At 40.7% G+C, this 16,387-nt stretch overlaps 1 protein-coding gene across 1 annotated transcript in view; it reads right to left on the bottom strand.

Annotated features, from left to right (window-relative positions):
• Positions 1–14,526: 14,526 nt before the first annotated feature.
• The window catches only part of NUP155 (nucleoporin 155), a 70,170-nt gene continuing 68,309 nt past the window's right edge, over positions 14,527–16,387 (bottom strand). Inside the window, exons 34-35 of the mRNA XM_047730637.1 lie at positions 15,275–15,381; positions 14,527–14,729 (exon numbers count right to left, since the gene is read on the bottom strand). Coding sequence (XP_047586593.1) covers positions 14,591–14,729; positions 15,275–15,381 — 246 coding nt within the window. The 3' untranslated portion in view covers positions 14,527–14,590. The remainder of the gene's footprint in view (positions 14,730–15,274; positions 15,382–16,387) is intronic.

Raw genomic sequence — 16,387 nt, forward strand, 5'->3', positions numbered from 1 at the left:
AGACTTTATTTATTTATTGGACAGAGAGATCACAAGTAGGCAGAGAGGCAGGCAGAGAGAGAGAAGAGGAAGCAGGCTCCCCACCAAGGAAAAAGCCCGATGTGGGGTTCGATCCCAGGACCCTGGGATCATGACCCGAGCGTGAAGGCAGAGGCTTTAACCGTCTGAGCCACCCAGGCGCCCCATGTGTTCATTTATTTGACAGAGATCACCAGTGGGCAGAGAGGCAGGCGCGGGAGGTGGGGGGAGGGGGAGTATGCAGGCTCCCCGCTGAGCAGAGGGCCCCATGCGGTGCTCGATTCCAGAACCCTGCGATCACGATCACGACCGGAGCCCGCTTCCTTTTCCCCAGTCCTGGTCCCGCTGACTTACCGGGGACAGAGGTCACCGACAAGCAAATCTCGAGCTCTGTCTAGCCTGGAAAACATTTTTTCTGAGGCATGCTACGGCTCCCTCCTCGCCCTCCTCTTCACACGTTGATGCCATCGGCCTGGTTCGGGGGGCTTTTATTTTGTATTCTACAATGTTTCTTTTTTGAGCATTTGCGTCATTTTCCATTTACATTGTAATACCATTACAAAATTCTCATAAACATTTGTGTGCAATCTAGTTTTATTCTTTAACATCAGAGACAATGAGTCAATATATATTTTAAAGTTTTTGATTTAGTGTTTCTCGATTCTGGCTGTATATGAGAATTATTTGGAGAGCTTTTAAAAAATATTGGCACTTGGGGTTAACTACTGAAGATTCTGATTTGAATGATCCGGGATAGAACTCAGGTATTGGGTTTAGAAATTCTGCAGTTCTGGTGCCTGGGTGGCTCAGCGGGTTAAGACCTCTGCCTTTGGCTGGGGTCATGATCTCAGGGTCCTAGGGTTGAGCCCCACATAGGGTTCTCTGCTCAGCGGAGAGCCTGTTTCCCCCTCTCTGCCTGCCTCTCTGCCTATTTATGATCTCTGTCAAATAAATACAAAAATCTTTTAAAATACACACACACACACAAACCTCTTAAGAAGTTCTGCAGGTCTAGTAGTGCTCAGTCCCTTGAGTGTGGACTCTTGAGTCAAATCAAGTCAAGTCATGATCTCAGGGTGGTGAGATGAGTCCCAGATTGGGCTGGCTGTGAGCATGGAGCTTGCTTGAGATTTTCTCCCTCCCTCTGCCTCTCTCCCTGCTTGTACTCTCTCTCCTCTTCCTCTCTCTCAAATAAAAAGAACAACAACAACAACAACAAAAAATCAATCAATCTCTAAAAGTTCCCCAGGTCTTTACTAGACTTAAGATTTAAAAAAATAAAATAAAAAGAATCACACTTAAAAAATAAAATAGGGGCACCTGGGTGGCTCAGTGGTTAAGTGTTTGCCTTTGGCTCAGGTCATGATCTCAGGGCCCTGGGATCTAGCCCCACATGGGGCTCCCTGCTCTGAGGAAAGCCTGCTTCTCCCGCACATACTCTCCCTGCTTATGTTCCCTCTCTCCCATTCTCTCTGTGTCAAATAAATAAAATGAAACCTTTTTAAAATAATGATAATATTATTATTATTATTTCCCCAGGGGATTCAAGTGTGAAGTCAAGGTAGAGCCTGATACGTATATTACAAAATTGACATTTGTCCTCGTTTGAATCTATGTCAAATAGGTGACAATGGTAACTCATTATCTCAATATGCATTTTTGACTTCTAATAAGATTGAACATTTTTCAAATATTTACTACCCATTTGTAGTTTAATTCCTTTTTTTATGAATTGTCTCTTTATAGTCCCTGATCATTTGTTCAATTGCACTGTTCAAGTTTTTATTATTACAAATAATTACTTATGAGAATTAATTATTCTACCAAATAGAGCAAATCTGCCATTTATTTTTTAATTTTGTTGATGTAAGTTATATGAAAATATGAAATAACTAAACCTATTTTTATAAGATTTTAAAATTATTCTTATCCTCTTTTTTTAAAAAAAATATTTTTTTATTTGATAGAGAGAGAGGGAGATCACAAGTAGGCAGAGAGGCAGGCAGAGAGAGAGGAGGAAGCAGGCTCCCTGCCAAGCAGAGAGCCCGATGCAGGGCTCGATCCCAGGACCCTGAGACCATGACCCAAGTGGAAGGCAGAGGCTTAACCCACTGAGCCACCCAGGCACCCCTATTCTTATCCTCATTTAAACTGATGTCACTATACTTTTTTTTCTCACTAGAATATAAAAAATGCATACAAAGATTTATTTCTTTTAGAGAAAGAACACATCCACATGCAGGTGTCAGGGGAAGGAACAGGGGAGAGGGAGAGAATCCCAAGGAGACTCCTGCACAGAGAGTGGAGCCCTTCTCACCACCCCCCAGATCATGACCTGAGCCAAAAGCAAGAGTCAGAGGCTTAATCAACTAAGCCACCCATGGGCTCAAAAATACCAGTTCTTATAAGAATGTCCAAGGGGTGGAAGAGAATCAAAAGAAAACCTAAGAAGGATGAATCTAGGAAGGAGCAGCCAACCATGTGAAAATCCAAGTAAGGTCAAATAAAAATAAGCCTCAGAATTCCCACAGCAGCAGTTTTGCTATTTTGTAGTAAGGGTTACAGTAGCCATAAAGTAACTAAAATCCTTTTGGTAGAAGATAATAAAATCAAATCTGACTAGCTTGAGCAAGAGAGGGAATTTATTGTAGAAATTCTGGTGTATCCCACAGAATCTAAGGGAGTGGTTTTAACAACCAGTTCTTGGGAAGAACTGTAACCACGACAGATCATGGGTGTTCTCTGTAGAACAGTGCTCTCTAGTAGAAATTTCTGTAATGGTGAGAATATTCTATGTCTGCTCTGCCCCAAATGGTAGCCATTAGCCACAATGGTATTGAGCACCTGAAATGTAACTAGTGCAGCTGAGACACTGATTTATTTTATTATGTTTTATTCCATTTTAATTAAATTCAAATAAACACATGTGGCTAGAGGCTCCTGTATTGTACAACACAGCTTTAAAACCTTGCCACTAACATGACTCAATTCCAATTATTCTCAGTTCAAAATTCCAAATCTCGGGCGCCTGGGTAGCTCAGTGGGTTAAAGCCTCTGCCTTCGGCTCAGGTCATGATCCCAGGGTCCTGGGATCAAGCCCCACATCTGGCTCTCTGCTCAGCAGGGAGCCTGCCCCTCCACCCCCTGCCTACTTGTGATCTCTATCTGTCAAATAAATAAATAAAATCTTAAAAAAAAATCCTTAAAAATAAAAGAGCTGTTTGCATCAATCGGCAATTTAAGTTTAATAATAAAAGACTGGTTAGTGATAACAAGGCATCGTAAAACTTTCAGAAGGAAAGGAGAATGTTTTGTGGACCATTTTTTTTTTTGTGTGTGTGTGTGTGTTTGTCAGTTTTAAGTTATTATTTTTTAAAATCAGTACTTTTTACTGGAAACAACTTGATCAAAAATCTGTCACAGAATTTTGAGATCCATTAAAACAAAAGTTTAATGAGAAAAAAAAGAAGATAGATATCACCTAAAAAAAGTTTTCATTTTCAGTTTCAAGTTTCCAAGTAAAATTATTTCTTTCACAAGACAGCTGTCTAAACAGTTCAGCTTTATTTTCAGGGAAAAGGGTTCCCCAAATTTCTTGTTAAATATCAAATTCAAAACATTAAAGTCTGAATATGGCATTTTGCCATAAACCACATTTGGGGCATGCAGGGGCAGTCCAGAGAAGACCCTGGATATGTGGAAGAGGAGTACTGTGCGGGCAAGAAGAGGCAGCAGCCCCTCTGACTTAGTGGAAACAAGGAATCAGAGATGCATGTATTTCAAGATAAAATCTCATGAGGACGAGATTAAGAAGAAAGTTGAGGGGCGCCTGGGTGGCTCAGTGGGTTAAGCCTCTGCCTTCAGCTCGGGTCATGATCTCAGGGTCCTGGGATCGAGCCCCGCATCGGGCTCTCTGCTCAGCAGGGAGCCTGCTTCCCCCTCTCTCTCTGCCTGCCTCTCTGCCTACTTGTGATCTCTCTCTGTCAAATAAATAATCTTAAAAAAAAAAAAAAAGAAGAAAGTTGAAAGCCAAGTAGTTTTCCTCTGTCACTGGAAAAAAAAATTGTCCTTTAGAATGCTCACTCCCAATATGGGGGTGATCCTACCAGAATAAAACATGGTAATATGATAGGGAAAGGAACTGAGCTGCTCTCAGCTCTTACATCAAGTTCAAGGCATATAACTCACATACTCTGGGGAAGTTGAGAGCAAGGGGACCCACCAAAGAGACACCAAATGGAAAGACAAAGGCTGAGCCTTGGTGGACAAGTGTAGCACCATCAAGGGAGAAAAAAGTTTACTAGCTGTACCACAGTAGATACCAACCCAAGAGATCAGGAGCAAACATCGAACACCCTGAAGCAGTGGGTAAGAAAATAGAAAACAAAGTCTGAACACAGGTACTCTCTCCCCCATTGCCTTTAGGGCATGTAACCCCTCCTCCCAATATCATAATCTACCCTGTAGATTAAGTAGAATGAGAAGAAAAAATCCACAAGATACAGCATTTATTTGAAATTCTTACCAAAGAAGAAATGGAAGTACTATTAATTGTCAAGATAAAGACTTTCCCTGCTATACACTGGGGTGGAGCCTTATGAAGAATATTCAATTACAGAAAAAAATTATAAACTACATTTTCTTTGTGAAATGGTAGATTTGCCATCTTCTCACTTTACCACAAAAGAAGCCAACTTGAAGACAAAGGCCAGAGTGAAGAGAATTAGAGAAAAATAGAAACAAAACCCCACTTGATCAAAACTTGCAACAGACCTGCTGAATCCCTACATTAATGAGCCAATCATTTATTGTTTGGCTTCTTTAATTGTTAAACCCAGTTTAGGTTCTCTGTTACTAAAGATCTTAAAGGTCTTGCTTAAAGGTAAGCAATTTAAAGCAGCCAGTAGATCATAGAGTTTGGAATAAAACATAGGACGTCTAACATCCAAATCTGGACTCCCTTTTTTTTTTTTCTTCAAAAGATTTACCTATTTATTTGAGAGGGGGAGGGGCAGAGGGAGAGGAAGAAGCCATCTTAAGCAGACTCTGCACTGAGCGTGAGGTGGGGTGTGATGCTGGGTGCAACATGGGTGGGGATTGACCTCAAAACCCCAAGATCACAACTCCAAGATCACCACACCGAAATCACAACCTGAGCCAAAACCAAGAGTCATATGGTTAACCTTCTGTGCCACCAAGGCACCCCACCTAACTTGGACTCCTAATCATCATAACACATAGATGTAGCTCAACTGCCATTTTCTTTGCTGAATCTGCAACTACTTGCTACTCAAAGTATGGTCCAAAGACCTGAACTGTGGCATCACTGGGAGCTCGTTAGGAAAGCAGATCTCTAGGCTCCACCCACCCAAACCTACTGAGTTAAAATCTGCATTTTAATAAGAGTCTCAAGTAATTCCTATGTACCTTACTGTTTGAGTCATCTATCTCCTTACCAAAACTGTGATAACTTTGAAGGCAGAAAATATATATTAGTACTTTTAAAATGTAACTACTTGTAATAATTGTCCACCAAATTAATTGTTCATAATAATAATAATAATTGTGCACCAAAACACTCTTTCAGTATTACTGGGTACATTGCCAATCTGCATTTCCCAGCCTCCCTTGCAATGCCCATGTGATTAAGTAAGTTCTCTCTAATGCAACCTAAGCAGAAATATGGTGTACAACTTCTGGGCTCAGATCTTATTATCATGGACATACTTTCTCATTTTCCTCTCCCCTTGGCTGAAATCCACTGTGACCCAGTTTGATTACGCAATGAGACACTGAAGAATGCCAGAGCAAGTATCCTGAAGGAAGCGAAATCTCTGAATAATTGTACGGATGAGAGCTACTCCTCCAACTGAATCAGTACCTTGTAATAGTAGTATAAGAGAGAAATAAATGTCTCTCTTCTTTAGGCCACTGATTTATTGTAGGGGCTTTTTGATATGGCAGTCTAGTCTTATCTTAAATAACTCACACTCGGGTACCTGGGTGGCTCAGTTTGTTGGGTAACTGCCTTCGGCTCTGGTCACCATCCTGAGTCCAGGGATCAAGTCCTGTGTCGGGCTCCCAGCTCCACCGGGAGTCTCCTTCTCCATTTGACCTTCTCCCCTCTCATGCTCTCTTTCACTGTCTGTCTCTCAAATAAATAAATAAAATCTTTAAAAAAATCAAATCAAAAGCTTATTTAAAAAAAAATAATTCACACTCCATCTTGTAATAAACCTCAACTTAGAATGTTTCCCCTTGTGCTAAAGGCCTCAAATAAGCACACAGCACTCATTTCTATGCTATGTGATACTAGCCATAGGTGACTGGTTGAAAAATGGATCCTTTACCCAAACTGCACTATTTGCAATTTCCCTCCAAGAGATTTGGAATTTTTTTTAAAGGTTTTTTTGTTTTCTATTTTTTTCCTTTTTTAAAGATTTTATTTATTTATTTGACAGACAGAGATCACAAAGAGGCAGAGAGGCAGTAGAGAGGCAGGCAGCCTCTCTGGAGGCTGGAGCAAAGGGGGGCACCATGCCAGGTTGAAGAACACCAGTCTTCACTCGGCCCACAAATTCTGTAGATGTCCTGGAGAGGCAGATGCAAGGGCTTGTCAGTTGGACGAGCTGGTGACAAAATGCAATCCAGAGCTTCAAGCAGGGTGGTTCCAAGGGCATTCCCATCTTTTCGGGTGACTTTCCATCCTTTGAACCAAGGTGTGTTAGCACTTGTCTCCAGCATGTTGTCACCGTTCCAACCAGAAATTGGCACAAATACTATTGTGTTGGGGTTGAAGACAATTTTCTTAATGTAGGTGCTTCTTAATGATTAACTTCTGTTAATTGATTAACAATTCACTTCCTTAACCATCTCCTCATATCTCTCCTGGCTGTAGGGTGGCTCAGTGGAATCCATTTTGTTAACACCAGTAATTAGTTGTTTTACACCCAGTGTGTAAACCAGAAGGGCATGCTCTTAGGCCTGCTCATTCATGGAGATACCTGCTTCAAATATATCCACACCACCAGCAACCATCGGGACAGCACAGTCAGCCTAGGATATGCCTGTAATCATGTTTTTGAGAAAGTCTCTCTGTTCTGGGGCATCAAGACATAGTACTTGCTGGCCTCAAATTTCCATTGGGATATCAGTGGTGATACTACATTCACGTTCAGCTTTCAGTTTATCCAAGACCCAGACATACTTGAAGGAGCCCTTTCCCAACTCAGCAGCTTCCTTCTCAAATTTTTTGATAGTTCTTTTGTTGATCTCACCACATCTGTACATCAGATGACCAGTAGTGGTAGATTTGCCCAGGTCTAGGAGTCCCCGATATTGATGTGAGACTTTTCCTTTCCCATTTTGGTTTAGGTTTAGCAGTGGTTTTCATGACACCTGTGTTTTGGCGACAAACCTGTTTTGAAAAAACTGGTTGGTATATAGATTTTTTTTTTAAAGATTTTATTTATTTATTTATTTGACAGAGAGAGTGAGAGAGAGCACAAGCAAGGGAAGCGGCAGGCAGAGGGAGAGGGAGAAGTCAGCTCCCAGCTGAATAGAGAGACTGACACAGGGCTTGATCTGAGGACCCTGGGATCATGACCTCAGGCAAAGGCAGATAGATGCTTAACCGACTGAGCCACACAGGAACCCCGGTATCTATCTTCTATATAAAGAAGTGAATGTCACTGATTCAATGAATGGGTTGTAATGATAGATTTGTACTGTGTCAACTTGGCTAGGCTGAATCCCCTCCTGGTATGTTTCTAGCCAGAGTAGACCACAGGGAAGATTCTTTCCCCTCCCCCCCCACAAGGGAGATTTTTTTTTTTTTAAGATTTTATTTATTTTTTTGACAGACAGATCACAAGTAGGCAGAGAGGCAGGCAGAGAGAGAGAGGAGAAAGCAGGATCCCTGCAGAGCAGAGAGCCCAATGTGGGGCTCGATCCCAGGACCCTGGGATCATAACCTGAGCCGAAGGCAGAGGCTTTAACCTACTGAGCCACCCAGGCGCCCCCGCAAGGGAGATTTTTATGGGAGATTTCAGGGGCAGAAGTGAAGCAGCTGTCTTAGAGCTCACATAGGTGGTCACTTATCTGCTGGCTTTGCAGCTGCTCTAACTTCCCTTGAGTTAGTTCCAAAGTCTCTTTCAAAGTCTCCAACTCCTGGGCCAGGTGTAAGTATTTAGCTCCATGAAGAAGGACTCAGCTTCTGCAGGACATCAATACCACCATGGTCAGAAGCAACAAAAACTGACATGGATTTTGGTCTGTCCTCATGAACTTCAGTTCATGCTTGTAGGGTCCAACCTGTCTTTACCCTCTTTTCCTTTGCAGCCATCTTCCCTTGTTGCCTGACTGCTCTATGAACTTCAAGCTCCAACATCTGATGCAAAGAAACAGTCTTACAGAGACTTAAACGAGCCCTACTGATTCTGTAATATCAAATTCCTATAAAAATACACACCACAAACCCATTTTCTAATGCTTCTTTCTTTTTTTTTTTTTTTAAAGATTTTATTTATTTATTTGACAGGGACAGATCACAAGTAGGCAGAGAGGCAGGCAGAGAGAGAGAGAGAGGGAAGCAGGCTCCTGGCTGAGCAGAGAGCCCGATGCGGGACTCGATCCCAGGACCCTGAGATCATGACCTGAGCCAAAGGCAGCGGCTTAACCCACTGAGCCACCCAGGTGCCCTCTAATGCTTCTTTCTTTCTTAGAACCATGACTGATACAATATGTAGGACAACAAATTTTAATGAATATAGTATTTCTTCCCAAGATATTATTTAAAAGTATCATTTCTGGTATGGTACCAAAAGGCTAGAGATGTCTCATATCCTACACTGTCACACATCAAGGAAAAAAAAATCTATTTCCTCAATCTGTGCTTCACTCTGATTGGAACAATTTAAGTCACATACCCACTTTGAGTTAATCACTTGTCCTAAAAAAAGAAAAAAAAAAAAGCATTGATTGGTTTAGGCTTTAGTTAAGTGTCACTTATAGACTAATCACTGTGACAAGGTGAGTTACGAGATTGTAGTAGCAATAACTAATCATGCATTTTTCCTGTCACCTGAAATGTGGCCATTTTGTACTTTAAGTATGCTTCCCATTGCTTGTCATTTGGAGGGTCGATTTATCATGTACGTGGGCAGACAACGAGTGAGTACTCAGAAGCCATTTTGACCATCTTCCAGCTCAACAGAAACTATTAAACTGAATTTACACAATCCGTTAGAGTTGCCAGAGTTGTCAGAGAGAAAAGACTATTTCTCATGGCAAGCACTATGGATCCATATGTCATCTCAGTAATAGGGACTCACCCTCTCACTTCTCTTCTGAGGCTGTACCTCAGAAAGAGACCTACAACAACTGTGTAACCTGGCAGATGGACTGTGTGCAGAAGCTTTGATAGTTTACCAAGCTGCCGTTCTTTATCTTCAGATGAGTGTAACAGTACTGTTTTATTTTATTTTTTTTAAAGATTTTATTTATTTATTTGTTAGAGAGAGAGAGCATGAGCACAGGCAGACAGAGTGGCAGGCAGAGGCAGAGGGAGAAGCAGGCTCCCCGCTGAGCAAGGAGCCCGATGTGGGACTCGATCCCAGGACGCTGGGATCATGACCTGAGCCGAAGGCAGCCGCTTAACCAACTGAGCCACCCAGGCGTCCCAATAGTACTGTTTTAACATGCATCCTTTTAATTTCAAGTCCTAAATTCTCCTCTTGTTTATTTTATTTTTTAACATTTTACTTATTTATTTGACAGAGAGAGTCACAGCTAGAGAGGGAACACAAGCAGGGGGAGAGGGAGAAGCAGGCTTCCCGCTGAGCAGGGAGCCCATGTGGGGCTCAATCCCACGGCCCTGGGATCATGACCTGAGCCGAAGGCAGATGCCTAAAGACTGAGCCATCCAGGCATTCCAATTCTCTTGTTTAAAGAGAAATTGGAGTTGTTATTTCTACTTTCAGAAAACCTATCAAGGGGTGCCCAGGTGGCTCAGTGGGTTAAACCTCTGACTTCGGCTCAGGTCATGATCTCATGGTCCTGGGATTGAGCCCCGAGCCCCGCATCAGGATCTCTGCTCAGCAGGGAACCTCCTTCCCTCTCCAATATCTGCCTGCTTCTCTGCCTACTTGTGATCTCTCTCTGTCAAATAAATAAATAAAATCTTAAAAAAAAAAAAAAAGAAAAGCTGTCAAAAGGAAAAAGACAACCCGTGGAGGGAAAAAAAGTAGGTAAAAAAGTAAGATTGGCTCAAATTCCTTGGCATCAAGACCAGACATAGGAAAGAATATACATGCTTTTAGGTAATATTCTATATCTCAACCCAGTGGTAAACAAGTGTGTTCTTTTTGAGAAAACTTATCCTATGATTTGTGTGCTATTCTCTGTGTTATTTCAATTAATATCAGGGTTGTTTTGTTTTATTTTGGGGGAGGGCATGCAGGGGAGAGGTAGAGCGAGAATCCCAAGCAGGCTTCACACCTAGCCCAGAGCCTGACACAGGGCCTAATCTCAGAACCCTGAGATCATGGCTTGAGCTGAAATCAAGAAGCGGATGCTCAATCGGATGCCACAGAAGTGCTTCAAAGTCAGTTTTTAAAAAAATCGTATATTGGGGTGCCTGGGTGCTTCAGTTGGTTGGGCAACTGAGCTTTCGACTCAGGTCATGATCCTGGAGTCGCAGGATCGAGTCCTGCATTGGGCTCCCTGCTCAGGGGAGAGTCTGCTTCTCCCTCTGATCCTCCCCTTCTCATGCTCTCACTCTCTCTCTCAAATAAATACATAAAATCTTTAAAAAGATAAATATCATATATTGGAAGCTACCTCTTATTTTTTTGAAAGCTACTGTTTGGTTTTAAAAATATTTTATTTGAAAGAGAGAGAGAGCGTACGCACATGTGCACATGCAAGGGGGGCTGTAGAAGGAGGAGAAGCAGGCTCCCACTGAGCAGGTAGGATTCAATCCCAGGACCCTGGGATCGTGACCTCAGCCGAAGGCATTTTAAAAAAAAATTCTGCTTGGGCGCCTGGGTGGCTCAGTGGGTTAAGCCGCTGCCTTCGGCTCAGGTCATGATCTCAGGGTCCTGGGATCGAGTCCCACATCGGGCTCTCTGCTCAGCAGGGAGCCTGCTTCCCTTCCTCTCTCTCTCTCTGCCCGCCTCTCTGCCTACTTGTGATCTCTCTCTGTCAAATAAATAAATAAATCTTAAAAAAAAATAAAAAATAAAAAAAAATTCTGTTTGACTAAAATAAAAAAGAGATCTATCAGAGCCCAAGCAGATTCACTTTTAAAGGATGTAAGATTTTGATAACAAAGTGGAGGAAGATCATGAGTTCAGGTTTGGGTTTTTTTTTTTTCTGTATTAATTTTTAAGGGGAGGAAGAGGTCAAACTATTTGATAAATCTGAGGGTGAAAAGTATCATATCCTCAGATGTTCTGATGAGGCTTCTTATATCCTTGAAAGATTATCCTAATGCAAAAATGGGAAAATATGAAGCTGCCTGCAAAGTGGCAGGAGTAGAAGGCTATTGCTCCAAAGCAGAGTCTCTATTTTTTTAATTTTATTTTAAATTTTATTTATTTGACAGAGAGACGGTGAGAGAGGGAACACAAGCAGGAGGCGTGGGCAGAGGGAGAAGCAGGCTTCCCAACGAGCAGGGAACCAGATGCCGGGCTCAATCCCAGGACCATGGGATCATGACCTAAGCCGAAGGCAGATACTTAACCAACTGAGCCACCCAGGCACCCCAAGTTTGTTGGGTTTTTTTAGAGATTTTTAGTTATTTTTCTGAGAGAAATAAATAGGGGGAGCTCCCACAGGGAGAGGGAGAAGGAGAAGCAGGGTCCTTGCTGAGTAGGGAGTTTGGTGCAGAGCTGGATCCCAGGACTTTGGATCATGACCTGAGCAGAAGGTGGGCGCTTCACTGACTGAGCCACCCAGGCTTCCTGAAAAAATTGTTTCTTAGGAAAATGAAAGTTTGAAGAGTTTAAATGATTAACCAGAAGACTCAAAAATATTCTGGAAAAAAATTTTATTATTAAGAGAATTTAAATGAGGAAACTGATAGAAAATGAAAGAAAATTATGTGCCCTTTCAAGACCTTTACATTCAATATTCCAGTTCTTCATTTTCTTGATACAACTGTATCACTATCACAATTTTTCCTCTCATGAATAAGAGGAAAAATGAGGTGGGAAGAATCCTGAGGAAGAGAATGAGCAATCTGTGAATCCTGAGACTGAAATTAACTATATAACATAAATGTGGAGGAAATGCATGTGATCAGCAGAGGTGTTCAATGAAAAAGTCACTAGTAAATCACATATGTTTTAACTAAAGAAATGTCGAACATAATCACATGCATTTCATGGTCAATATCCCATACTTTGAACAATTACTCAAAAATAGGTTCTTCTCTTCTTTCCTGACCATTTTGCCAAATGAAAATGATCTATCTAAAACTAATATGTCACAATCATGGTCTTCAGTGACTCGTCATTGCCTACAACGAATGCACTGTTTCATAAATAATGTTCAACTTATTATTCATTGCCTATATATGTTTAATAGTCAGTATAAAGAAATAATGTGTTGACTAAACATCAAGTACGAGATATATTAATACAGTGTTAAATGCGCAAGAACAATGCTATTCCAAGCTTGAGCCACTGACCACCAGTATCAGTATCACATTAGAGGTGGAACACCTGGTTTTAGCAGGTTATCCAGGTGATTCTTATGAATTACAAGTTTTAGAAACACTGTTCTAGAAAACTTAAAATGCACTAATTTCTCTTAGGGATCTCACCCTCCCCAAAGGTATGGAAAACATTTGCTGTGCAGCTAGAACTGTTAAACCTTCTCAAAAGTGCTCTGTGATAGAAAGAACAGCGTTCAGATTTCTGACTCCTAAGGACCATTTAGCCATGCTTAGCTTACAGTCCTTTTGAAAGATGTAGCCTCAATATCTGAGTTGAGTATATTTAATGTAACATATATATTAATACGCTTGTGTGTAAATGGACTTAAAAAATACATATATATAGTAGAATTGGAGTCATGGCTAAATACCATTTAAGTAAGACTTTCATTTTAAGTAGACGTAACAAAATTTTAAGTTTATAGAGTCAACAATGCATAACTTACATTCATTTTACATATTCAAGAAAACTAAACTTAAGGAACTAAAAGCTGAAAAATATGAGAGGTAGTGGTATTGAATGAGTGACATTTTGATAGTCTATTAAATATTATGAATTAGATTATAGGAAAAAGGGAACTAAATTCTAAGAGAATAAATACGAAAAGGTCAACCCATGACCTTGGGAAAAAAGAAGGGAAGGAAAACTATTTTCAAAATGTACTATAAAAATTGTTAGACATGCTTCAGTGACAATAAGTAGAAGGCAATTACTCTTGATGGCATAAAAGGTGAGAGGAAAGAAGTCCATGTCCTCGCTTTTTTGTCAGTCCTGGCCATTCCTACTCTGTTCTCCTTCCTTGTTGTTGCCATGACTTGGTTTGGTTGTTCCAATTTGCTGAAAACTAAAATCTCCATCACTAACAATTTTACTTCATATATTGTGTCTTGGGTAAAGCTCATTTGTTGTGGTTATTGATTGGGAGGAAAAAGAATCAAACAGGGAGCAAATTCCCAGATGATGCTTCTCTGCTGGTTTGGTGCATACACTCTGAGAACCACTGCTTTAATGTGGTTGGTAATCAGTTGCAAGGACTGGTAGGTAGACACTAAAAGGAAAACAGTATCTCTCTGTGTAGGTTTTTAGGACATAGAGTATTAGTTACACATTTGCTACCTGCTCAAAAAATAGCCAAGTATATATTAATCTTTAAGAATTACAACTGACAATATTAGTAGTTGGAAGAAATTTCTTTCCAAAGATGAACCAAAACCTAAATAATTTTTTAAGAGACAGTGTTTATTTGCCTATATTAGGACTGTTGTAGAATCCAGTGTTATGGAACTTGCTCAGCTAGCCTATTTAAGTTTTGATATCAACATCCTTGGACTAACTTGAAAATGATTACTGTAAGTTCGAAATTTCTGCCTTCATTAAATTAAAAATAAGAATTTCTAAATGTTTATCTTTGTGTTAAGATTGTAAGTAATCTTGGGGCGCCTGGGTGGCTCAGTGGGTTAAGCCGCTGCCTTCGGCTCAGGTCATGATCCCAGGGTCCTGGGATCGAGTCCCGCATCGGGCTCGCTGCTCAGCGGGGAGCCTGCTTCCCTTCCTCTCTCTCTGCCTGCCTCTCTGCCTACTTGTGATCTCTCTGTCAAATAAATAAATAAAATCTTAAAAAAAAAAAAAAAAGATTGCAAGTAATCTTATTTCACTTGTCTTTTTAACCTGATTATTAAAAAACAAAATAATAATAAAAATAATTCATCTGGCAAATGTACTGATTGTAGATATTGCCACTTATTTCTATTAAAATTGTTCTTAAATTCTTAAATTAGAGCACCTGATATCCAGACCCAGCTGAGCTTTTATTTTACAGATTAAAATGCATGGATGACAATACACTACAATAATTAATGAAGCCGTTCTAGTTTAGCCTGAAGAGATTTAAAATTTCCCGTGATGGCTTGTACTGCAACTGAAGAGCTCATAGACTGAAGCTCAACCAGATAACCACAAATGGCATCCAGGCACAGATTTGTAAATCTTCTCCTGTAAAGGAAAAAATACCTGATCAACTGTTGATACATTTAGAAACATTTCCTCCTGTTTGTTACCTTTGCTAACATTACTATCATCCCAGAAAGAGCAAGGATCATATGATTAAGTAAATGGTAAATCAATGAAAACAGACAAGAAATGCAGGGGGAAGGTGAATTACCACATGACCACCATGTTCTTTTGGGAGATTATTATAATGGGAAGGAGACAATAGGGATGACTCTTTAAATTAATACTGAATTATTTACGTTCTTTTGGTCTTTTCAAACAAATATACCTCGAAATGGCCAATAATCTCACAAAGACATAACTGAACTGAAGGAGTTTAGAAGTAATTCATAAATTACATTATTTACCTATAGAAAGTATTCAGAACAGGGGTTGAAAAATGGAAAAAACTCTAACCTTTCATATATGCTAACTGATACCATTCAAATAGTAATTCTCCATATCTTCCCCCATCTAACTTTGTTGTTCAAATACTTATTAGAAATATTTAAGGTTTTGCTATAATGCAATAGCTAATTCATAGTTACCTCTCACAATTTAAAACCTGGCTAGGATTCTCAACATATCTTGCCAATAGTACATGTATACAATCCAAAAGGTGCAGTGGCTTCTTCATTCTGTTCCAGAATGGATCCTATAAAGAAAGCATACACCATGAGATCTAAAGCAAACTGTGTCAACTGATTTTTCAACCATTTATATTATTAGTTAAACCAGTCTTCAGAGTCCCAGGCAAAATTTCTCAATACTAAAATAAGCATTTAATTCAGGAGCACTGTGACAATGGGTGTGCTAACGGTTCTCACTATTCTGAGGGCTTCCTGAACAGCATGGGGTGTGAGATGCCCTGTTCCGGGCAGAGAGAGTGGGGTGGCACTATTTTCCCCCTTGCTACCAATACAAAGACTTCAGAGATCACTACAGTGGCCCCCAGTGGAGGTGCGGTTGCTTACATCAAACCCCACCCCTTGTGGTGCTTATTTACTGGGAATGTTCTGACTCTGCGCCAGTGTGGCAGGTCTTTCCCCCAGAAGACCAGCATAGGAAGCACACCGGCACCAACTCTAATGCTCACAGAGTGCTTCAAAGCATCACCTGAGTACCGGTAGAACTAGGACTAGGCTTTAGGGTTTTTTTGTTGTTGTTGTTAGTTTGTTTTTTCATTTCCTTTTCTCTTTTGGGGGATCAGGATTCTCACCACCCCTTCTTTTTCCTTGGAATCAGGCTTACAGTTTTTTTATTATCTATTCGATTTTGGCGGGGGGGTTCCTTTTCTTTTTCTTTTGTGGAACAGGCCTATTTTTTCCTTCTTCTTCTCTTTTATTTTTCTTTTCTTAAGATTTTTATTTATTTGAGAGAGAGAGAGAGATCACAAGCAGGGAGGAAGGGTAGAGGGAGAAGCAGACTCCCCGCTGAGCATGGAGTCTGATGTGGGACTCAATCCCAGGACGCTGGGATCATGACCTGAGCTGAAGGCAGACACTTAACTGACTGAGCCATACAGGCGTCCCTTCTTCCCCACCCCCCCACCAGGCTTATTTTAACAAATAAATCAAAGCACATCTAGTTAAAAGGTCCAAACATTCCTCGTGACAAAAAGGAGCTCTGTAGAGGACTAACCAGTGGGAAACAGCAGTCAA

The sequence above is a fragment of the Lutra lutra genome, chromosome 5, assembly GCF_902655055.1.
Source record: "Lutra lutra chromosome 5, mLutLut1.2, whole genome shotgun sequence".
Taxonomy (NCBI): domain Eukaryota; kingdom Metazoa; phylum Chordata; class Mammalia; order Carnivora; family Mustelidae; genus Lutra; species Lutra lutra.